Here is a 25,394-nt window from a genome sequence, read left to right as displayed (position 1 = left end):
TTATATAAACTTAATTCTCTGTAACCAATGAATATGAAGAAAATCAAATCTACCTATGTAGTATATGCATTATGTATTAAGTAAATTAAAAAAAAATTGCTGATAGGTATTGTCCAATATATTAACTTTTAATTTTAGTATTCTAATCAATTTCGTGTTTTCAAATTATTTCTTAATTACTCGATGAAGTCCTAATATGAATGCCAGAAATACTAGAGTGTGGGAACTCTATTCAAACATGGATTGGAAATGATTTAGAAGTGGTGAGAATCATATTTTGTTATCAGAGAAATAGTAAGAAAGAGGCAATTGTGGATAGAGGAATCAACTGACTTCCAAAGATACCTGAAGCCACCACAGATCCTTGACAACCAGATATCCGTACGTGCTAAAAGGTGTATGTGTGAATATTTTTAGTCACTTTTAAAAATTTACAATTATTGTGACATCTTCATAATAATTTTATTAGATAATTAAGAAAAAATTAATAAAAAATATTACAGGCAAGATTTTATTACACGAATCTGTTTATAGAACAGTGAGTTCAATAAACCTTCATTACGTGCGCACATAAGTTTACTAATAATATAACTTTTAAGTCAAAATTAAAATACTTCCTTTAATTCAAAAATTTTGCTCCTTTACGGCTATCAAAACTATACTTTCCACTAAAAATTCATTCATACTTTGTAACCTACTACAACCACAGTAACTAAACAACCATTGAAAATGGGTTAATAAATTGAAACCATCAAAACACCACGAGTATTATTGTGCAATAAGTTCTTTCTAATAGATAGATAAATCTGAAACACTGTGGGTTTCACTTAAATTTTTTTTAAAATTAATCAATGTAACAAAGGTAATAGCTCTTTTAGGGCCAAATTATATAATGTGGTATTAACTTTAATATCAGGTTAGTTTCCATAGAAACAAAGAACCTTGATGTTATCAAGGCCTCATTTCAACATTTTTTTTTGGAAAAGGGTTGGTCAGTTTCAAAGGTTCATATATAGTGTGTTTTCAAAAAACTGCTTTATATAAGCTTCACATAAGTAAAAGTAGTTCACGCCATAGTGTGGGGTGAAGTCCTAGTTTATTCGGTATATGGTTCATGGTTGTAGGAAAAATAATGGTTGTAACTTGTAAGACAGTTTCTTAAAATACTCGTACGATTGCTGCCCTCGCCAGCGGCTCGTGCGCAACATTACCCAATAGTTACTTTCTTCGCTTGTTACGTAAACAACTGTTAAAGCCCTTGAACTTTAGGAAATACTTCGCTACATGTAGTATTTTCCCTATCGCGCATACTTTAAAGGCTTTTCGCACAGTTATATTATAATAGCATTTCAGGCAGATAATCAACATTTGATATTTTAATATAAAATTATTTAAATGTATGTTTTTTTTAATTACAAGGTAATTAGCTATGCGAAAACCAAGGGCAGCATTGAGGCTGAACAAAGAGTAAAGTTTATTGTTAGAAAATTCATATAACATCCCTGATAATTTTTCATCCATTGAGCGTTAGTTGTCTTACCAAATTCCAATGTAATCATTTCATATGTAAATAATGAGACAGCTGTATAGCCAATGGTATTTTGAAAAACCTTTCATTAAACTGCAAATTGTGACAGATTGTATTTTTCTCTAATCTGCATACTTACGGAATCATATTTTAACTCATGGTTCAACATGATATCACGATTTCATAAGTTTCATAAATAAGGAAAAATAACGTATTTCTTTCACTTTTTCTAATCAAGGCCAAAGAAAAAAATAAACTGATGGTTGTATCACTGAACGTAAATTAAGTTGTAAGGATTTCGAATAAATTTACTGAAATATAACATTCCGATTCTGCTTCAGCACTTATGCTAATGAATTCTATTAAGTAGATGAAATTGTGATCATTCTTGTTGATTTCTCACGTTAAATATCTTGATAATTTTAAGTACCACATTTTCACAATATCAAAGACAAACATTTTGCAAGACAGGCCAATTCCCAACCTTATTGTGAAGATTTTTACGCAAGATTTAGACAGTGTTACTCCGTAATAATTAAAGCACCTAACTAGGAGTGCTTTTAATGTAATTTTTATTACCAAAGTCGGTGTGAGTGCCATCTCAACGGTTCTACCGTAATGGGAAGTCGTCAATAGATGGGTCAATAGACCTCGTAAGGAAAAAATCTAATTCGTTTCCACATGGTAACTTTTACTGGCACAGAAATCTGAAATGAAATATTTCCCAGGTGGCGGAAAGATTTTTTTTCATATTAGGGTTCTATTAAAGTTGATTGCTATAAATGGTTAAATAGAAAATTACATGTTTACTTTTTACTTAAATAATATATAGAGCGTTTGAAAAAATAACTGATTAAAATTATGTACATCCGAAGCAAATAGATACTTAATGAAATACACCAGACGCTTAATAATGTAAAATAATTCAAACTAAGCGTGGGTCACATTATCAAAATGTTTTCATTAGTGAACGTGATTTAAATAACAAATGATTTATTAAAGAAACGTTTAATGCATATAAACATTTATATAGCAAAATAAACAAATATTCTAATAATGATCAGTACTTTTAATGAGAAGAAAATTAATCTACAACTTTAGTCTGCGCAAATTGGCGCTTAGCATTGTCTTCCAATCTTTGTGATCTTAATATACGAGGAACTAAAATAGTCGTGTATGATATTTCTGTTCTTTTAGTCCAATTTAAAGTTTAGTTAAAACCTGTATAGCTTGCGCTTCTGTTCCTTTATTTCCAACCTGAATGGGAACGTCCTCATCGTCCTTACTGTCCATGTCTTTTTCCTTGTTAATGTCATTCGTCTGCTTGTTTTCGTTCCATAAATTAACAGCAGGTAGACTGCAAACAATGTTGGTATGCACTATTTTCAATAAATCAAGAACATCCCATAACGCTCTAGTAAGAACATCACCATTGGATCGCAGTTGTTCCCTAATTATGCTAAAGGGAGCATCATCTTTATCTTGATCATTGATATAAAAAAGATTGTTCCAATATTTTTGAATAATGTGCTGATTAACTGCATTCCAGGCCATATGCAAAATTCAAACAGCATCTCGTAATGATACCTGATTCAAACCCATAGGTAAGTTGGCAATATTCTTTGAGAAGACGTGAGTTGATTTAATGGAGTTTCGTTTGGAGGTGTGTATGACAAAAATTGACCCATATTTGCTCTGGAGAATGACTTAGTGAATCATCTATTGGTAACAATGCTTTTATAAGAAGTTTTGTTTTTTTATGAAATTTTTTATATACAAATTAGATAATCCTCAAATTATGAATATGTGAAACATTTGTGATTGTAAATTTATTTTCATATTTGAGGGATAAAGCGCTTGTGGAACCTTTTCAGCAATATACTGCTAGTCGTTCCAATGGTTCTTGAACAACCCTAATCAATAGGGATTTTTTAATTTCTAGATGAGCGTGCATTTTTTGCTTTTCCTGTTACCCTCATTGAGCGTACACATTGTTTACGTTATTGCGCGTTCCACTTAACACTGAAGTACGAAATTAGTGTTTAAGTTAACGTAATATTTTTATTATCGTAAATTTACGTTATCGATCGTCTGCTCTATTAGAATGATTTTCCATATATGGTTTTAAATTTGATCCACCGCCGCTTTAATTATTGAAAAATGGCGATCCATTTTATCGATCGCGGCCGCTATACGAGATATTAAAGGGTTAAATAAGTAGATCCAACCTTAATGCAAGTTCATCTTAGTCTATCGTGTCATCCCATCGCTGATTGAACTAAACAAGTTCTATTGCTTTTGGGAGTCCGACGTTTCCTCGGAGATTTAACTTTGAGTTAATTAAACTTTTATAATTCCTCAAATGAGTATGGGAAACGGACGTGCAAAGGGGGGAAATCGATGCTTGTATAGGGTGGCTCCAATAAGGGTGGAAACTTGGATTCTTTAGGTGATTAGTGGTGCGGAAACTAATGGTATTTCTCCTCTAAAAACATAACATCTTTAGTGCCCTTTTTTAGAGGCTTGGCAAGAAATCAATCCACTATCCACAATCAGCTCACTTACCTTAAATATCATTTGTATTTTTCTTGTATAAAAAAACAATACAACTTTACACAACTAAAAAAAACGATATAATATATGTTATACAGTACGGTACATTTTAATAAAAATTCTATCTACAAAAAATGGAACTTTGGATAATGACATGTTGTCAGCTGGCAGTCTAAGTTTTCAAGTTAATGGAGTCATCAGTTCTTATGCGTGGCAGAAGGGGTAGTTGGGGCAGGCCTGTGCGTTCACTCCAGCTGGAATCTGAGCTGGTTGGGCGGATTGGTAAGTTGAAACTGCGTTATATTGCTGAGGCCGCTGATAAACGGGGGAATTATATTGAACAGCAGCTTGAGGTTGAGCTAAATTAGAAGATGAATTTTATTATTAAGACCAAAAATTCAATGTAATTTTTAAACCATACCGGCGTATCCCGGAGCTAAAGCTTCGGCCAAACCTTCGCCACGGTAGTCACCATCCCCAATGTATTCACCACGGTCCAATCTTTGTTGAACTTCTGAACTGTATTCCCTGCGGGAAGCAGGAGCGTATTGTTGAGAGTACACAGGGTTGTATTGAGACACTGGAGATGGCGCGGCAGGAACTGAAGCTTGATACTGCGAAAATGCACTCGTAAAATCGCGAAAAATAGTGTCTCAAACTTACTTGTTGGTAATGAGCAGGTTGTTCGTATTGGGAAGCAGAAGGTTGGTATTGGGAAGTAGCTTGAGCATATTGGGGATTGGCATCTTGGCTAATGGCTACCAAGGGGTTGGTGCAGTCGGGATAGTTCGGGCATGATTGAGGATTTACACCAGCTGGATAGAGTGAAGCTGGTTGGCCCCCTGCCAAAGGTCCTTGGTAGGGTTGTTGGTGTTGAGCGAGGGCGCAGCCCGAGAAGTAAACAAAGACGGCCTGCAATAATGATTGTTGCTGACATTTAACTTAACTTTAAATGGAAAGATTGTTATTCTAAGAAACGTTGGTATTATTTGTTACGCAATAAAGAAGGAAATACGATCAATTTTCATGTAATAACATATAGGTGTAGCAATTGTATATGTTTCAAGTAGATATGTAAGGATTACGTTTTAGATGAATAACGTTTGAGTGATAAATGGGACATTTTAATATTCGTAATGGATATTAGAGTGATGGATGAAATGATCGTAAAAAATATTTGATTCAGGTTAGTGTAGCATATTCACTACCCTGAGCTTTATTTTAAAGAAACACGAGGAGAGATTTAGCATAATTTCAGTATCATTTTTTTAATTTTATATGTTTATTTAATTTTTATTCGAGTTTTGCACTGTTCTACGAAGTTTTCATTAGATTTGCTAAAAGAAATATTTAGCCTTCATTTTCATTATTTTTTAACAGACCTTTTATAATGCTCATATTTCTCCATTGTCCTTCAATACAATAAACGTAAATGTGTCAATTTGCAAAGTAAAAGCCATTAAGTTCTTGCGAACCGGAATATTGAACTTTTAACAGTCTACCTATCGCTTTGCATGGTACAAAAAACGTCCTTGACTTTCATGCTTATTGCACTCCGTTAGATAATTATGACCACATTGACCACTAAGAATGTGTGCCACACAGCGGACTTCACGATAGTCCTTTTGCATGAACGATTTGAGGGTACAGTTCTTTCTCGTAGAAGTGACGTGAATTGGCCACCGAGATCGTGCGATTTTACCCTGCTAGATTTTTTCTTGTGGGGTTTTCTGAAGTTGCAGGTTTATGCTAATAAGCCGTAATCGACTGATGCCTTAAAATCAACATCATCCAGGCCATCGCTCAAATTTAACCGGATCTATAAGGCAGCGTTATTGAAAATTGGACCGCTTGGATCCGTGCCACCTTGAGAAGTGGCGGCGGACATTTCAACAATGTTATATTTCACATATAATGGCATACATGGGCCTTTCATATAAAAAAGGATTTCGTTAATATCTCACACATAGCTTAATTTATTCCATTTCAAAGTCCACCCACCCTCATTGAAAACCCTATATTCATGAGCACAAATGTAATGTCTCTTGTTATCTTTAAAATCTTCATTTTTCTTCTGTCACTCTCCTGTTTGTACATGCCGAGGAGATGAATTGAGCCTTCCAGGTCTTATTTGCATTCATTTTACGAATATAGTTGGTTAACCGTTAGCGAATTATCATCACTACGGAAAATAATGGTAAATAACAATAATTCAGAACAATAAATAATAATAATAAATAAGAATCCATATTATACATCCCCACAATAGAAATTTCTATTAAATGATAAACAAATTCAGAGAACTATGAAGGAGTGCCTCGTACAAGTACATTTGCATTAAAAATTGAATACAAACTTTAGGATGTACTTGCGTCATACTGGTTACGCACGTGGGAGAATACGACTACTGAGGCAAAATTGTGTGATCTACATTTGTTTTAAAAAATCTAGTAAAATCACATTTTTATTTTGATCACTATTTCGTCACAAGACGTGACTTAATATTCATATCATTTCGCACATTAACATAAAAAAACCAACTTATCAACAAAGCACGGGTAATTCAACACTTACCAGTTTTACAAACATATTGTTTCGGTTTTCGCTGACAAGATGCAAATGACTGCCTATCCAAAATTCTCGTTATTATTTATACCAGCACCACACCCCTGCTTCTTGCGACTAGCCCTGAACTTAGTCGAAATTCCATGTAAAAATTTTAGCCAATAAATTGGCTCTTATGCTGGTTTCATACCAAAATGGATCAGTGTACCTTGCCAACCTTCTCAAAGTTGGTTCAGGTTCCGCCGGTCACTTCTTTTATTGTTCTTGGGCATATACCGGACACCGGCCAAATGCGGCGAAGTAAGTATGTTTATACTTGTTTCTATATGGTGAATTATGGTGTTTTAAATATTATGTCTCAAAAACGACCAAGAAAACATAGGAAAATGTCTCTTACTTGGTATAAAATCAATTTGCGAAAGGTCGCCTTTAAAACTGAAATTTTATTACATAAGTAGCCAGCAACTGCATAATAATTTTTGAAGGTCCCATAATGAGAAGTTTTTAACCTTGTTTTGTTTTGAAGCGATAGCTCCTTGATGCTAAAATAATTGTGTTCAAGTGGTTTTTGCCTTTTCGAGCTTTTTCAATGTTTATATGTTGTGAATTTACTAATATATAGGGTGTCCGATTCTGTTTTGCAATTTGAATTTCAAGAATATGTCGTTAAATCTATTATTTTACTTCTTCTCAGTACAAAACCTCTGTATTTGCCTACACATAGGGAATGTGTTTAGCTGAGTGCCTATTAGAAATATTTTAAATAATTATGGAAATGGGTTTTCTAATTTTCACGGGTATTTTGCACGAGCTTAGATATAAATCCAAATATCCATCGAATACCTTTTGATTTCAATCAATCTTCTATTTAGTCCTGTTTTTTCATTGGTGACATTAAGAATGTATAAAATTCCAAAAGAAAACTCTCTGTCCCCTGAATAATTAACTAAATTACTTTACAAAATCCGAATTTTTCCTTGAGCTATTAGTATTAAACACCAAAGTAACTACAAAACTATTTTAAGTTTTTTTTCATTTGACCGAAGTTTCTCGCCCCAAACTCAACTAAAAATGGCCGAACAACTCGCCTTTGATTTCAAAAACCAACAACTGATTAAATTGTCAAGATTATTCATGATAGCTGCGGGTGCGTGGACTTTACCAGTTTCCAAAAACCCCATTGAGCAGGTTTTATTCAAGTTTTACTGTGTTTTCATGAGATGTGCCTACCTCATGTTTTTCATACTGCTCTTGGGCGAGACTATACGATTGATTATCTTTCACTACGAACTCCCAATCATCATTGCAAACGTCGGGGTTTTGTTCAACGCCATCAAAATTGCCACAAAGATGATTATTTATGTCAAATACAGCATCACTGATTTGTTTAATGAGATAATTGAGAAGGAGAAATTGGTGTGGGAGTCTGGAAATAAAGATATTATCGCTATGTATCGTCAGAAGATTACAATTTGCACGGTGTATGGGATTTCTATTGCTGTGTGCACGTTGTCCACAATATCTTTTCTCGAATTATATGGTAAGAAACTTACATTCTCAGCGCAAAATTTAATATAATTATCAACTTAAGGCGCTCACAAAATCCTTAAAATGGCCAGAGCGAATACAGGCAACGATACTATTGAGCCTCACTTCATGTACCAGACTCTAATCCCTTTAAACAAGCTGGATTCTATAAAAACCCTATTTCTGACCCAAGCCATATGGTCTTGGAGTGGCTGCACTAGTAATATAATGACCCACGGGGTCTACATAACGTTGCTGGTATATGCGTCAGCCCAATTGCACATTCTGCAGATTCGCCTCAGAGATTATGTTGAAGAAGGCTTCAATGAGAGTAACATGCAGGAGAAAATTGCCATTCTCAAAGAGTACATAAGAGAACATCAGTGCATTATCAAGTATGAAACCAGCAGTAGGACACATCATGGGGCCTTTTTAACTCCTTTTTTTTCAATGCAGTTTTACTAAATTTGTGAATGGAAGTACTAAATATATCCTTATGATTGAGTACCTTCTCAGCTCTATGGATATTGCTACAGTCTCAGTGAATCTAATTAAGGTTTGAAATATGTATTAGCATTTATATATAAATCTAAATGGTACTTCAGATAGAGTCTTCAGAACTTCTGTGGCTTACATGTTTTCTAGTGCTTTTAATTCTGCAAATATCTGTTATCGCTTGGATTTGTAATGAAATTAAAGTACAGGTAAGTAGAACGATGATGTACATATTTGGCTTCATTAATAAAAATACAGAGTGAAGCAATTGGAACTGCGTTATATCAAAGCAGGTGGTACCTTATGAATAAAGAAGCCTTAGTGCTCATTCAGGTTATCATCGCTAGGACTCAGAGACCTTTAGTCTTGACTATAGGCCCTTTTTCTCCCATGACAAACCGCTCAGCTCTCACTGTATGTAGTTGATTATAGCAATAAATACAATAATATGAGTTTGATAAATAATTTCAGGTGTTCAAGGCTGCGTATTCCTATGTCAGCATTATGACCAAATAGAATTTTGGATTGGACTACTGGATATAGACTATCATAGCCTAGATACATGATTTTCAGTTCAATGTGATGAAGAATAAAACCAATTCAATTTAGGTGTAGTTGTTTCAATGTAGAAAACGGTATTTATAGTATCGGAATTCAATGGGATATCAAATTCTAATACTAGAGTAGATATGTGGTGGTTATACCTACGAAAGGAATCACAGTTCAAGAAATAAAAGCTATAAGTGTGCGTTTATTAACTAAAATAGAAGAGCAAAGGAAGGAAGAGCAAGCGGACTGAAGTCTGTCTCATCTCAGTTCGTGGTTTTGGGACTGCCCTGATCAGCCTCTTTCTTTTACCAACTAATTTAACTACTACTTGTGTTTCTGGGTTTCTTACCCCCGCCTGGTGACATCTGGGTACCAGATGCCCAGAGGATCGTCACCCTAATTGTTTTATCATAATGTCTTTAAAAATATGGATTCGGCATTGTAAAATGGAAAACACCGATAAATAAATTTAAGAAAACGTCGATGGTTAACTAAATTATGGTCTGGTTTTGCAACCCTACATATCATTTCGTTTTTTTCTCATAGAACCCACAATTGTTTTGCGTCAAAATATCTCACTTAATTTTTCCTGAAAGCAAACTCAATATGATTTTGTCAAAGAATTTCTGTTGTGACACCAGCTGTATTTTATACGTGGTCGACACCACGATGCAGATTTGTTAGGATTGAGACAACTCACCAACAAATTTTTACTGTACTAGTGTTTCTAATGGGGAAAACTAGTGCGAGTATTTAGAACTTAAGAGATTCAGCAACAATATTTAATAATGTAATAATAATTTGAATGAATCTAAAATAACGGAATCTCTATGAATCTGGAATATGAATGTCTTTTTGAATGTGTCTGTCTTTTTTTAATGGCTTTGAATGAGACTAGGAATGAAAGAAAGGGTCTTGACTACTTATGCTACTGTGAAACTATGGGCGTATAATTGATAACATGAATTTATCTAGAGCAAATCGTTAAGGTAGTTAGTGATTTAAACAGATCTTAGACCTTTGGTCTAAGTTAACTATATTTTGATGGTTTTGTCGTATCAGACAAAGGAATAACATTTCTTAAATAAACCAGTTCTCTAATTGTGCTGTAACATCACCATTAGGTTTTCATGAGAAATTAAATAGGAACAATGTAAAGGGGAAATAGATCCATAGGCGTAACATAGGGTGCTTGGTTTTAAGGATAAAAAGGTATATAACATTTCATTGGATAAATGAGTGAGAAACGCTTCAGGATTACTATAATCATATGTGCTATCTCGAAATTTTGTGAAATACGATGAAAATCGTAATATTTTTTAATGCTATTTTACCTAAAAATCTAGTCATTTATCAAATCCACTGAAATGAGGGAACTGCCGAGTTACATGTTTAAAGTGTGAAGGTATACGTTATAATGTGATGTATCGATACCTACACGTACAATTAAAAACTTATTTAATTTTTCAACAATTAATTACCTTTTCGAATGAACATGTACATTTATCTTGGAGCCGCTTCATTAAAAATAAGAGATAGTAGTTCATTATTCATCGTAGCCAGCAATTCATTTACTAAACACTCCTTAGTCATTATTATATCATACAGTCCAAACACAATTTTGATTCCGCGTTAATTCTAAAAATATAAAAAAATCACGAAATTAGATCAAGATATGCAATAATAGATTTTCCATATTATCCCTGTTTTAGGTAGGTTTTCTTGAAGGTTAAGTGTGGAAAAAAGTGGCACAAATACCGATCCTGTAACGTAATATGCATTGACTAAAGATTAGCATTGCTCTCGCTAACAAAGTTAAATAAAACTCTATTTTCAGCTATCTAAATTACATCCACTTTCAAAGTAATACGTATTATTTCTTATGGTGTGTAGGTTATTCGACCTTGAACATTACGGAAACTTCATATCGTGTAGGCATGAAAAATTCCATGCATGCGAATCAAAGGAAATTGTTTATAGGGTGGAACTCATATTATGTGCGTTCTTGTTTATTTTTATAGGAAATACCAACCTTGTTGTATGGTTTTGTATTGTGTTAAATTTATGGTAGCGATTTTTTAACTCTGAAGAGTACAATTTCACCCACTTTGCTACAGTTGTTAATTAAGCTTGATGTAGTGGTTAATCTTGAGAAAAAGTGCAAGGTTGGGGAACTAATTTATTACGACGCGATTTCCATCATTACAAACACAAAATCAAAAACATTAAATGTTAAAGTTTGTGTTCGTTTCGTTAGGGATCCATGGATGTTTGAATTCGCTCTAATAGCGTTGTATACTGATTTTTTTTTCGAATAGAGAATTCCGGCCCACGTCCAAGTAGGTGCAAATTTATCGCAATTCGTCGCGATAAAATTGTAGGTGTAAAGGGTGAAAGTTGATGCTGAATGTATTATTTCCGGGGCATTATTCTCCCGCTACGCCCGTTTCGATAAGTCTGGGTTGATATGCATATCCGGTCCCACCTCAGTAACTGTTGTGATAATACCCGCAGACTAATTGTACGTGTAAAGGTTGGTGTCAAGACCCCGTGTTTAAATCGATAAAACCCGTTGGATAGGTAGCTGATCTGGGGTATATTAGATTTAGACGGGAAGCGGGTTATGTTGTTGTTTTATAAATCGGCTTAATTAGTGAAAGTTTTTTGTTGTATACAAAAAGTCAGACAATTAATAAAGTACATATGTATACGTTAGAAAAAGATAAGCATTCACTCTTTCACGTAGCCCAGAGCAACTATTTCAAGGTTAAGCATTACATTTAAGTCACACAGGACATTTTTTTAAACATATTCTCTGATATTATTTACATATTATTGTTATTCTAGTTAAATTTATGTAAGTGTAGAAATGTTCTGTTCTGATAAGTTTTAATGGTAATTGTGCGCTACTCAATAAAAAGGAATATGAGTAAAATGCGTGATATACTGTGTGATGCAACGTGCTTGCGCCGGTTCAATGCTTCGTGAAACTGCATAAATCACATCTAAAGTTATGCACCGAATTTGGTGCCGGTAACCAATTACAAAATTAGTACAATGCATGGAAAGGTTCTTGCTTCGAAGGTACAAGTTGTACTCTTGCTCTTTTGGCATATAAATAATAAAGCGGCAAGGAACAATGCCTGATTTACATTTTCTTGTTGATTGCAGTTGTCACTGTTGAAAGTTATAAAACGGAAAGTTCATCCTGTGCAGTAAAATCGCCAACGCCCTTAATTGTTGGGTGGTACTGATTGCTAAAATAGGTGCGATCTAGATTAACTAAGTCACGGTCTCACAGCCTTGATATTTCAGCCCAGAATGTGACAACCCGAAGAGTTTTAGCGTCACTCTGTAGGTATTTGATTAAGGAATCGGTACGGAAGTACCAAGGATTCTTTACATCTTTTTAATTATGGAAATAATTGTTTAATTAAATTTTTCTGCCAAGTTAAATGTGACGGTGGAGCAATTTCTAAACGGATTCTTTGCAAAAACATGAAAAGAAGCGTATTTTGGTGTTTTATCGAAGGTGCCTTTGGAACGCCACGCAACTGTAAACAAATATATGTGAATCGGCTGCGTGTCATATTGAAAATGGAAAATACAGTGGCTCGAATCCAGACCAATAGCGAGGGTAACCATTGAACTTTTTTGACGATGTTGTAAAACGCGTTCAAATATTTGCGATAACATAGTAATATGAAAATCCTTTTGATAAACAAAAGTATCGCCACAGCCATAATGGGCTGTGCTACGTATGAATGTGAAATTTAGAAAATGAAGTTCAATGCGTTAACCTTCGTTCCATTTTTATTGTCTCAGTTATGTATTGGAGCACCTACCAATGGACCTCACCCACCATCATTACTACCAAGAATACTAGATAGGGCAAGCCGAGATTTTCGTGACTAAGGAATATGGGATGCTAAAATCTATAACGCTTCTTAAATGTGATTTCGTTAAATTCCACTTATGAGGTTAATAACTCCAGTAACTGAAGATTATTGTTGTAGCCTTGTTTTTGTAGAAACTATCTTGTGGTGAAATTTACTTATAAAAATCTGTCAAGGTATGCATAAACGCCCAGTGCAAAATTTTATTGTCAATGACGAGTTAATTAACTTTTTTCCGAGTAGAGGTTACATAATTAGGGGCTTTCACTTTTGTAATTGAGCAAAGAATTTTTACAGCTTAAAAGGAGATGTAACCAGAATTACTTAATAATTATCGTGAAACGGGAAACAGGGAGGATATCTTGAAGTGCACCTGTTCTGTTCAAGTAATATTCCCAGCAGACATAACGTACGACGATGGATAATCCAGTTCGCCTTATGATATTCAACGTTGTGGATAATTTTGGAGAAAATCTGGCCCATCAAAACAAACCTTGTGATACTATTTGCTGTAGACATTTATTTCAAATAACTGTTTACAATAATATAACATCAATAGATTGGATTACAGCTATAGTATAATTAACATTAATGATATGTATCATAGATATGTATTAATTTATAATATCCCTTTTTTAGTATTTAATTTTTGAAAAAAGGACGTCAGTTTCCGACTATACATGCGCCCCATGGGAAAATACTCCTATCCTCAACAGAGAACTATTCCAAAATAGTTGGTATGTACTGGTAATGTTTAGAGTTATGTCCTCATTTCTACTTATTTTAATAGGAAAGATCAAATATCAGGAAAGGCATAGGTACGCTGTTTGTTTAGCACATGGTTTCTGCCGGGTTTCATTGTTTAATGTTCTTTGGTAACAACTTTTTCCTTACGTAAGCGCATATTTTTGACATCACAGTAAGACGGTATATTTCCTCAAGTAAAAGTTTTAAATCGAGCCATACCCTGTGCCCAAAATACTCCAACTAAAAATAAAACATTTAAAATTTTGATTTGCGTGATATGCCTTCATCGGCTTTTGGTTCACAGGGTACCCACTAAAATATGTATATTATCATATAATTTGAACATTTAATAATTAAGCCTCAAGAAATATTCTATGTATATCTAAATATACGAGTACCTGCCCTATGTTAAACATTAATATCACTATCACTAAACACTACGATATGTAGATATGTTAAGTATGTCTTTGTGACTGTAAGCCTAGGCCAGTAGGTACCTATATCTTACAGCTAAATTAATCACTAAGTAGTAGATAAGTTTAGTATAAGTGCCTCAGCCATATTAATGGATCCTTACGTAATAATACAAGAGGTTTTAAAACATAGATTTCTTATTGTAATTAGTAATTTTAAAGAATATAGATAATATTTGACCTAATTATAATAAGCGACTTACAGCCAACTCGTCTTGTGTCGTTAGCTATAAATCAATGTAAATATCCTATACTCACTAAAAAGTTCGTTTGCCCCAAAATATGTTGCAATATCAACACCGAGTACGGCTCTGGCAGCAGTTTATTATTACCCAGAGTCGCATTTGACAAAAAAAATTGTAACACATTTTTGGCGTTTGCTCTTTGAACACCGAGAAGAAATTACATATATCGACTTCATTATTAGATAAACATGTAGATTAAAGGAAGTTGATCGTTTTAAGATTATCTCTTGACTAAACTATTGTTTTCTTTTAAATTTTTAATTAGTCGCTTAATGCATCATGGGCCTCTTGAACGCCAGTCCAGTGATTCGTTTTTCTCCTGCGGTGTGTTCGACAGTGTTTCGGATTTGGTCAGTTGCGACTGGTCCGATGCACACTAAAGGGTCCTTGAAGTAGGAGCAAACCTGAAAATTGTTAAAAAAAAATCATTAATTGCATTTAGTAGAATTCAATTAAATAAAATTTTATTTTGCTTAATTTATAAATTTAGAATATCAAACATATTTTCATGTCACTGTTCCAAGGACATTTTAGATGCTCTGTAGGCAGGAAGGTTTTTAGTGTTTTCAGTGGGGACATAAAACTTAAATCAAGGAAAGTTTAAACTTAACTTGTGCAATTGGACATTAACCTTACGTCAGTCGTAAAATTGTCAAATACCGAGCAACAGCCGGATGTTAATAGTCATCTTTAACGTCATTCCAAAAGTGGTTTAATTTCGAAATTTTACCACATAAAGAAAATTATAACCATAACTACTTTATAGTAAATTGGCCCTTTCAAAATATTATGACTCAATAAAAGATGGATTAAAAAGGATTTATTCTTACATTTTATATGCTTATAAATATATGAAATTATTTTCTCTTAATCATGTGAAAGATGGCCATATAAGAGAAAGGTGGCCAAGAATACTTCGTACTAAAAATAATGAAATACGTATATTCAAAAACTTGTCGTTGTTACATTCTTTCGAATGGCTCTCTCGGTTTATAACGCTTTTTCTCTCAGATATTCCATTTTGCTGCATCCGAAACGATAAATGCTGTAGAAAATCGAATAAAAATATCCTGTAGTTTGTGTGGAAATTTTAGGGCTATTAACTAAAGGTACCCGCTTTCCTATTTAGAGAAATACATATATTTTAATATTTTTTCATTTATTTTTGTTGAATTAACTTAACTATGTAATGCAACAAAGTCTTGTAGTGAATTATTATTGTTTCGGTTTAGTATAGAAAGAATAAAAGCAGAATACAGAATTAAAAATTGTTGTTCATACCTTTCTTGGTACCTGTCTATGACGTCTTTGCAGCTGGCAGCACAACCCCCTCGAGATATCACACTCACTAGACATATGGCATGATTCGGAATATTGTTTGTCCTGATGTACTGGTGGTCTATTAAAAAATTAGAAAACCAAAGTTTATATCTGTGGAAATTTAACTACGTAATTTTTAACTGTTTTTTCGGAAAGTGATATGTAAAAAAATCCAGTTTGTACCTGCAAACTCGAGCATTAGGACCTGAATCCGATTCTGCGCATACTAGTCCCGATTCGCAATCAGAATCTCTTCTACAAAGTTCGCCTACTCGCCTTCCGTATGCAAAGAGGCATGAACCAACCACTGTAACAAGATAAATTATGCGATTATAACATAAATAGTTCTAAACATTTGCATGGAAAATTAAATTTCTCAAATCTAGAAGAGTCACGTACACCGCGGTTATGAGCTACTTATAACGCGCTTCGGGATTTAAACTTGACAATCGGATCATAATTATGTGCCTTCCAACCTTGGTGCATAATATATTTATTATTATTGAACGGTCTTCTTACAATACTGTTGATAGTTTACATGGGAAAATCCATCTAAACTGCCTTCAAAAATAATTACTGTAACAAGATTTTTCAGTTAAAAATCGAGGCTGTGAGAGAACCATGGAAGATCAGAATAAACAAGATGGCTCCCTCTAAATTGTAATTTTATATTAATATTCGACAGCATTCTTAAGACATGCTCACAGAAAAAATACAAAATTGCGAGTTATTTGCAATAAAGCAAACTTCAAATCTCTATGATATATGTTATATGTATATACACCGAGTTTTGTTTAGTTTTCCCCTTCCTTATTTGCAATTCAAATCCTACATTTCAAGTTAACTTTGCAGGTTAATAGAAGCCTTTTAAAGCTAGAACAAGGACAATAAATTCTATTTGATACCTTGTGTTTGCATTACCTCATTCCCACTTTAAAAGGGATAAACGTAGAACTAAAAGCAGTAAATTAAACAGATGTATGTATTTGTGTTTGTCTTATTTACCGAGCGGAGTGAAAATGAATATCAGCGCAATATCCTCCAATTTGTGAAGTTGGGAGTCTGAACATTATTGGTTTCTCGATGAGGACGCCAGTTACACAGTTTTTCAGATTATCGCGTAAATGCAGTTGCATCGAGAGGCACCAACAGTACCATTAAATCGATAAAAGGTACTTTTATCTGATACCTAAGCTCAACTGGATCATTCCATTTCATTAAAGAAAAATGTTAATATATAGGATTCTTACCTCCGTCAACATCGACACATACAGACCCAGCGCAACAATGTTCATTCGCAGTGCACCTCTTCCCATAACAGGGTTCATCATCCCCCTCGTTTACGTACTCTTCCAAAAAATTATCTTCCCCATCTCTCTGAAAATATTATACTAATTTCTTTGCATATAATAATATAAATGATTCAACAAAATCACAAATAATTGATAACTTTAATAACTACCACTGAGGGCACTGTTGTGGCAAATTTGATTGAGGCGAATTGCATCTCTTAATGAGGTATTTACCATCATTCCGCCTCCATGTTCTCCGTACCCCATGTTGGTCAACATTTCAGGAGAAAATCTATTGAAGAGTCCTCCCCAAGCATTAACTCTATGTATCACTAAAAGTACTGCTAATAATGCTGCTAGAGGTTTCATTATAGACCTGAAATTAAAGAGGATTTTTTTAGTAACATAAGGGGTTGTTCTTTCAAAACTGTTATCTCAATTCCACCAAACAGTTTCATAAAACTGTGGATAATATAATTTAATTTGTAATAATTAGGAAAAACTGAGACTGAGTTCTGATTTCGAGTAGTGCATTTTTTAAAGAAGAGTTTTCAACTTAAATGAACTTTTCTTTTTCATTTTATTTGAACCTAAAAATGTTTTGATTTCGATCACTTGCTTGAAAAGTATTCAAAAAATTTAACAAGACAGACAAAAAAAGCAAAAGATTTATTTTTGTGAAGGAAAAAAATTGACTATGGAACTAAATTATTTCGTTCACTGCTTTACTTAAAACTTATTCAAACGGAAAAATAGACTTAAATAGGTAGCTCTTTATAGGTGTAATTTTCGTTTCAAATGGAAATGAGTTTACTTTTGAAGTGCAAAAACGGTGATTTCTCCGACTCATTTCATTACGTTTTTGCAAATTTTATCAAAGGAATCACTTAGTGAGGTCCCTTCAATTTTTAGTACTCACAAGTTTTCAAATGAAACTTTAATCGGTGTATTGAATAATCGTAATTATTTTTGAAATTAAAATTCAAATGGAGATAAAACCAAAATATAAACATTTGAGTATTTTTTTATTGATATTTGAACAAGTTATGATACAACGGAACTGCTGTAATACTTTTTTTAATGCTCGTTTTAATTTGTAAAAATGAAAAGCCGGTTTAAAAGAGATGAAAATTCCCATTTTGGGGCATATTCTGAATTAAATCGTAATTTCCTGGCAGAACCAAGCTACTTTCTAAAGTATTAAAATTATATTACTGCTAGCTTCCAGCTGGGTATTGTGCTATAGACATCAGCCAACAAAACCTGGAAATTCAATTTAAATAGTTTTGTATAAATCTAACGATGTGCATTGAATTTAAACAGTTTGTTGAAGTATGTAAAACGTTAAAGAATAAAAAGCAGCGCAATGGAAAAACCCATTGTGAAAATGGCTACATAAATTATTACTGTTGTAGATACTAGTACAAAGTAATACGTTACTGTGGCGCATATAGCCGACAATAATTATCGCAATAAATCCATATTTTGTGAAATTACGAAAATTCCATTAATTACTCCATGATAAAATAAACCATTCCTACAACCGCTCGTTTACTCAATAGTCCACAACTGACGGCAAATGTTCATTTACAAAATTAAACTGGCCATTTTAATTACCTTTGAGGAAGATGTTTTTAATTAATTAATCAGCGTAATCAATGAGTTCACTGAATTTTTACCACAAGTTCAAAGTTCAGCATATGGGCTTTGTATAAATTATTAACGGTTACGAAGAGAAATGGTGTCAACATCTATATTTGCCCTGTTGTACGGCTCCAGTTTAACCTTCAGCTGAAGTTAAAGTTAAAATTGTACTTGCAAAGGTTATTGAAGAGAACTAGAAAACAATTTTCTCATTTCTTGCGGGTTTATTTCTCAAACTGAAATTCTCCCGTTGCCTCGAAAAGTTCGCGATGATAATTGATTACGATATTTTCATGTTTAGATCGCTAACCTTAGAAATCCTCGGAGAGCATTAAATTTTAATTTAAACACCGACCGAGAACTTTTTACTATTTGCAACCAATTTAACTTCGTTTTATCAATATGAGTTAAAGCGACAGCTGAGTTTCCCTTAAACTTCTTTGGTAAATCACCTCAATTTATGGCAATTGCCCTTCTCAAATAAGATGAATCCCGGGGCGAGATGGATTGAGATGGAGTTTTAATTGTTGGTAAACATGACGGAAATTTTGGGTTTAAACTATTTCAAACTAGCCATGCGGAGTGCTCGTTTCGTATTGAGACTTTATGAAACCTTAACAAAGACATGTTTTTTGTCATGACTTTTCAATAAAGAGATATATACAGGATGTCGCTAAAATCTTTCGATACTCATTTGGATCGTTGTTTCTGTAAATTGCTGAATTCACTTGTTAAAGTGCATGAATACACAAAATTTGGATATATCTTCCAAAATAAGCTCCTGTAATCTCATTTCGTGATATTACGGGCCATTGTATAAAGGGTATAAATCATCTATAGGCGCTTAGCGTCCGCAATATTTCAAACGCCACTTGATAAATAGATTTTCGCTTCGAAAATTGAGCTTAACAAAATATTTACTGCTGAGTTTCCAGTTGGTTATTGCTATTTGGGATGTGTAATTGGAATAGGTTTAATCGATTCCAATCGATTATCCTTATAATGACAGTATGCCCGATTTTAATATAAAGAGGTCTCCGATGCTCTACAATAAAGCAGATCTTAATAGAATATTTCAGGTAATATAGTATATGTTTACTGTTGAGTTGACAGGTCAGATTGTCTATATAATAAATTACGGAACCTTTACCAAACGGGTATAGGATGGAAACGAAATTGAAATTGAGAATTAATGTTCTGGCACGTTTCGGCTTTTTTCCCCTTGAATATGATGATCTCAACGGAGGGGGCGTTTCTTTAGATTTTTGCATTAAATCGGAAAAATTTGTATGTAAAATTTTATTAATGGATCTTTGTATTTAGAGTTCTTTAAAATACTTTTCCCGTAACTTTTTACTGGCATTTACGCAGACTTTAAAATTTAACTTGAAATCCATTAAAAACCACCTACACCTTTAACTTTTCACAAACTTTTATCATTTGCTTTATCACTAGAATAGTTTTCCGTCCTTGGGCAACTTGTAAAATAAAACTTTTTCGAGGTAATGTTGAATTAACGTAAATTTGCATCCTGCAAACGTAAATGCAAAATAACCGGGTTTGTGTCAAAATGTCGAAACGAAGCATTCAACTGTGTTATTTTTACCAGAATGGGAGCGTTCCTTGAATAGATTAATTAAATTTAACGCAGTCAGCAAAATATGGAGTTTGAGATAAGTACCTGTGTTTTGTTATAATAATAGATGAAAACTCAAAAGAAATTTATTACTTCAATTCTATTCAACATTATTTTGTTCGACATGAATGTTATATGGTAATATTTAATTAACTTGTTTAATTATTATTTGTACAATATGTCTAATAATTTCCTGTAGAGACATTCACGCATCACGAAAGCAAAACTGACAATTTATTTAATACCCTGAAAAGTCGTTAGGGTCTTCACACCAAAGTGAGTGTTATTCTAATTTTTATATGAGATGTAGTGAATCTTTCCACATCCTTTTACTATGGATGAATCAAAGACGGTTTGAAATTATGGAAATCTGTTGCTGAACAGTAATGACAATCTGAAAGGCAAATAGAACGTCGGGAACATTGAAAGAACTTTTCACACTGAACATTGTTTTCCTCGAAAACTCTATTTTAATTCTTGTGAGAGCACAAAAACTTTTTAATTTTAAATTTAACCCTGGTTTTTGCTATGAAAATGTATCCATTTACCTTGCTTTCCTCGAGTACAAAAAGATCTTCACCTCCCGTTGAGATATTTTTGGAAACTCGGAAGAGAATCATTTATCAGGGATTGTTGTCATAACCGAAAGGAAATAATGATGCCTCTGTCCTGACACTTGATGAATCGATGAAACAGTCAGTGGAAGGAAAATGCGTTTGCTACAGAAAAGTATGAGGAACTCTATATATTTTTATCGAGGTTTCACTGATTATGCGCGTATTATTGATAATGTTTCAAACGAAATATATATTTATAATTTAAAGAACTTATTTGCAACATGATACTCTCAATCATTTTTGAGACATGGTTTAACATCAAGCATAACTCTTTATCGCGTTTTCCTTTATTATGATAAAAAAAATGGAGTAAACCTTTAATTAGAAAATTTTGAGGAATTCTTTTAACTTAATGAAAAGATGCTTTGCTTGTTAGCTCTTACCTAAGACCATAATACACAATTAATTTTGGAACACGGAAAGTGAATAATGGAAAGCTGTTTAGTCAGACTGAATATGATGCTACAGCAGGGTAATTTAATTTTACAGAGAAAATTAATCTTCACTCTGAACATGAAATATGTATTTCGACTTGCATGCTGAGAGAGCTGACGCATTAGTATGTAAAGCTTGCATTGTATATGCACTAATCCTGTAAAGCGTAGTATGAAATGTAGTCAAATAACGTCTATCTGCCTAGAGTAAATAGCATGGTGCCTATTAGTACTAGTATGGTTGTTGTTTGAAAAAGTGGGAAATCTTTATTAAGTTCCACGAATCTCTCACAAATTTCATATAATTTTTCTTTGATTTTCCTCACAGTAAGAATACGCTATATTACCACATTATTGTCTCACCTTGTATCTACAAACTGTCCTACAAACATGGGCCTCTATCTGTATCTGTATAAGATGAATGGTGGTGGACATGACTTATTGATACAAATGATTTTCATGGAAATATTGTACCACACCCGGAAATGAATGTTAACTCGATTGTCTTAAGTGGAACATCGCGTATATTATATCAAATTTAGATTCTGCGGAACATTATGAACGTTTTTAATATATAGTGTTCTATACCTAAATGTTACGGTTTTCAAAAAATTTAGAATAAAAAAAAAGATTACAGTCATTAATGTAGTATGATACCTAAATTTAAACTTTTTCCTAGTCATAGTTTCCAAGGTACGGATGGAGACTTATATTCGTGGAGCACCCTGTATAGAACCTCCCGTTCTTAGACCGAACTAAATTACCTGTCATCCACGGTACGAAGTGTATGGAGTACGATAATTACGCTAGAAAGCTATTTATTCAATAATGGAAAATTCCTGGCAGAAATTAGAAATTCAAGGTAATGCCATTGAATAAAAAATAAATAATGGATCATAAGGTTGCAACCTCGTAAAAAAGACTGTTTTTCTTATCAACAAAAAAATGACTTTTTTCCAACCACTGTAAATTTTATAGATGATGTACATTATATTCCTTTAAGTGTGGTATAAATTTGATTAAAAAAATAAGAGATTTTCAAAAATATGCAATAAAGAGGTAGATCCGTGTTTAAGAAAAAGCAACTTGTTGATGGTTGAGATGCTTTCAATTGAAAATATACAGAATATCCAACATACTTTTATTGCGTTCTTGTGGGATAAAACTTAAAATCTTGCGGAGATGGGACGGTACAGTTTTATCTAAGGAGAGAAACGTATCAAATTTAACAAGTGACATTTTGGAAGGTGGATCACTAAAAGCCAAATTTAACTTAATAGGTCCCAAAGCAAATAAACAGTTTTGTAAGCAATGTCGTACATAAAATATGATATTAAAAAGAGGAAATTCTGGAGAATCGCCTTTGAATGTGGAAGCCGTTTCGCACGAAGAAAACATCTGTTTTGTTTTTCCGCCCATTCTACGAGAATAAAGTAATGTAAAATCCCTAAAAATCGGTCTCTAGTTGGAGTTGAAAATGGTACTGCATGTCTTGAAGTAGTCAAAGTTTGCGTTTGCTATAATTTGTGAAAATGACTAACACTGAAATTTAAACTTATCTCAGATGTATATTCAACCACTGTAGTTAAAGGAAAAGAAAGGGGGACCTACGCATTTGTGGGTGATTGATTGTACCAACTCGAATATCAGTTTCGAACATGTTAGTGCTCATCAATTCGGCCCCTCTTTAATCCCCATCATATACGCCAAGAAAAATGGCAAAGAATAGTGTTGGGTTCAGAACAGAATGAAGAACTTGAAGCAGGGCTCTCTCCGATCCGCTTGCTACAGCCTGTTTGAAATACGTAACACAAGTCTCCGTCCATGGTTATAGTTATCAGGTGCCGTCGCCAACATCGGCAAAATTTAATTAAATTTCTAAATTCTCAATTTTCTGTTGATTAAGTGAAATTTGATTCTGCTCTCAACTAAAATGTAAATTTTAGTAAGTTTTGGAGTTTAATTTAAAAATGTTTTTATCATAGCTTTTTGATGATTTCACTCGTAGTCAGTTCTTTGATAGAGAAAGTAAAAATTTGAATTGGAAAAAACTTCATTTTTTTATTCTTTTGGTATAACAATATATTAAATTTTACGTTTAAGATCCGCACATATATGGAATTAGAAAAAAATGCGACTATCTTGAGCGCTCTACAGAAAGTTGGTATATCCACCTATGTAAATATTTAGTACTAAAAGTTGGAAATCGATAAATCTCGTTACGTTGTGTTTTTCACATCAATAAATTATTCTTTAATATTATCATATTCTTGACGATTTTTTTAAATGTTTTGTTTAGAAAAACTTTTATTTGCAAGCTTGACAATGAAATTATAAACGAGAAACATTTTTTTTCCATTTTTTTTTTGTTCCAATAGAAACCTAAATATTTGTTGAGAAAAAAAATCAATCATAATATATTTTTGAGCAGAGAAAACGTGTACAATAATTCGTCTATTATTATTGTTGATATCACAAATGAAAATATCCAAATATCGCCAAAGTCTTGGGTGCAAATCGATTTTTCAATGGCTATAACGATCTAGACGAACGGAATTTTTGCATAATGTACATGAAAAATATCTGCATAATTCAAATTTCCCAAAACATGCAGTGGAAAACGACCTACCTCTATACAACACCTCCTTCTCTTAAGTAAAACTTCAACACGACTGAATGAAACCCGTAACAAAGGCCTGATGCTCTGTCTTTGTCACTCACAACACCACACTGCTTTCTCAATTTTCCAGGGAAATACGGGAAACTCGTTTCAAGGCTTTCCAGTGCAGTTTTCACGCCGATCTATAAAACCCCCTTGTTATATGGTGAGCTTTCGGATTACGTCGGTTGCGTTCGGCAGTGGCGACGTCTACGTGGGCGATGGGGAGGTTTCATTCAGGGCATGAGGTGCACATAATGAAGGTGAAATCGGGGAGATGTTCAGGGGGAAAACAAATATTCAAAGTATTAAATAACGTACTGGCAGATCGTGTGTTTCCTACCAACTCAACGACCCTATACGTATATCATAAATTAAACTATTATAAATAATTCTGGTTCTAAAAAATTTTTTAAATCTGTTTTTCATCCTTCACTGCCTTCTTCAAGACTATCCTGCTCTTATTGTCAATGAAAATAAACCTTACGAAGTACTATTGTAATGGAGACATCATCCTGTTCGATTTTGAAGTTTTCGTCGGTATTGAACTTAGAACCTCTTACTAGGAACATGATATATTAATAACAACCCAGTGTATCTAAATGAATAATATGTTTACGGATTCTTGAATATTTATTTTTATATACCAGTCTGAGTTTTTCGGTTAAGTTTCGATCCTAATGTAGAACACGACGTCTGTTATAAGGATACCTTGTTTTTTCCCATGGTATGCGTTTGAACATGGCTTCCAGCTTTTTCCGTGCAATTAAAAATTATTCGTTTTTAAGAGGGTTCGATTTGCACATTTCCAGAAATTAGAGAATTTGCACAAATCAGTTGAAAGGAAAAAATGATTATGTTTGAATGAAAAAGAGAATACGAAGGGTTAGAAAAATACGTGCCTGATGTGGAACATGAAATGAAATCATGCAATATTGAATTCGAAATTGTAAAAGTAACACGAAAAAATGTAATAAATGCAAGATAAAGCAACGGCCGTCTTGCCGAACATTGCGCTCTAAAAAGCATAATATAACACAACACGATTCTCATTTGTATTCCATAAACCCCACCCCAAGATACTTGCAAGGGCTTGTAGTTTTATCAAAACCCCTTTTCTTGTTCTTTTTTCGCTTTTTATTTTTAAACTACTAGCAGCTGCAGACGGGTAAATGGGTGCCACAAACTCGTCCCTAAACGTGGAAATCTTGAAA

General features: G+C 33.5%; 3 protein-coding genes across 3 annotated transcripts; 1 reads left to right on the top strand and 2 right to left on the bottom strand.

The window, feature by feature from the left end:
• Positions 1-4,167: 4,167 nt before the first annotated feature.
• Positions 4,168-6,981, bottom strand: LOC136344003 (AP2-associated protein kinase 1-like). Its single transcript, XM_066291034.1, has 4 exons — positions 6,656-6,981; positions 4,745-4,993; positions 4,503-4,695; positions 4,168-4,440 (listed from the first exon to the last, which is right to left on the bottom strand). Exons 1-4 carry the CDS (start codon positions 6,668-6,670, stop codon positions 4,286-4,288), a joined length of 612 nt encoding a protein of 203 aa, XP_066147131.1. The 5' UTR covers positions 6,671-6,981; the 3' UTR covers positions 4,168-4,285.
• A 1,325-nt stretch (positions 6,982-8,306) lies between these two features.
• Positions 8,307-9,262, top strand: LOC136344004 (odorant receptor 10-like). Its single transcript, XM_066291036.1, has 5 exons — positions 8,307-8,568; positions 8,630-8,729; positions 8,779-8,877; positions 8,927-9,082; positions 9,140-9,262. Exons 1-5 carry the CDS (start codon positions 8,402-8,404, stop codon positions 9,182-9,184), a joined length of 567 nt encoding a protein of 188 aa, XP_066147133.1. The 5' UTR covers positions 8,307-8,401; the 3' UTR covers positions 9,185-9,262.
• Positions 9,263-13,607: 4,345 nt separating this feature from the next.
• Positions 13,608-24,324, bottom strand: spab (space blanket). Its single transcript, XM_066290992.1, has 6 exons — positions 24,151-24,324; positions 17,425-17,566; positions 17,149-17,275; positions 16,082-16,205; positions 15,860-15,977; positions 13,608-14,982 (listed from the first exon to the last, which is right to left on the bottom strand). Exons 2-6 carry the CDS (start codon positions 17,557-17,559, stop codon positions 14,848-14,850), a joined length of 639 nt encoding a protein of 212 aa, XP_066147089.1. The 5' UTR covers positions 17,560-17,566; positions 24,151-24,324; the 3' UTR covers positions 13,608-14,847.
• Positions 24,325-25,394: the final 1,070 nt, after the last annotated feature.

This window comes from Euwallacea fornicatus, chromosome 16, assembly GCF_040115645.1.
Source record: "Euwallacea fornicatus isolate EFF26 chromosome 16, ASM4011564v1, whole genome shotgun sequence".
Taxonomy (NCBI): Eukaryota; Metazoa; Arthropoda; class Insecta; order Coleoptera; family Curculionidae; genus Euwallacea; species Euwallacea fornicatus.
Note: the sequence above shows the minus strand (reverse complement) of the source record. Positions and strands in the feature narration are given on the sequence as shown.

Bases quoted from the DNA above. Each gene is read 5' to 3' on its own strand.
- spab (XM_066290992.1), bottom strand. From the start codon at position 17,559: ATGAAACCTCTAGCAGCATTATTAGCAGTACTTTTAGTGATACATAGA. The intron at 17,276-17,424 runs GTAAATACCTCA...TAATATTTTCAG, and splicing joins AACATGGAGGCGGAATGATG to AGAGATGGGGAAGATAATTT. The intron at 16,206-17,148 runs GTAAGAATCCTA...ATCTTGTTACAG, and splicing joins ATGTGTCGATGTTGACGGAG to TGGTTGGTTCATGCCTCTTT.
- LOC136344003 (XM_066291034.1), bottom strand. The intron at 4,696-4,744 runs GTAAGTTTGAGA...GCATTTTCGCAG, and splicing joins AACCTGCTCATTACCAACAA to TATCAAGCTTCAGTTCCTGC. The intron at 4,441-4,502 runs GTATGGTTTAAA...CTTCTAATTTAG, and splicing joins TTTAGCTCCGGGATACGCCG to CTCAACCTCAAGCTGCTGTT.
- LOC136344004 (XM_066291036.1), top strand. From the start codon at position 8,402: ATGACCCACGGGGTCTACATAACGTTGCTGGTATATGCGTCAGCCCAA. The intron at 8,569-8,629 runs GTATGAAACCAG...TTTTCAATGCAG, and splicing joins GAACATCAGTGCATTATCAA to TTTTACTAAATTTGTGAATG. The intron at 8,878-8,926 runs GTAAGTAGAACG...ATAAAAATACAG, and splicing joins GTAATGAAATTAAAGTACAG to AGTGAAGCAATTGGAACTGC.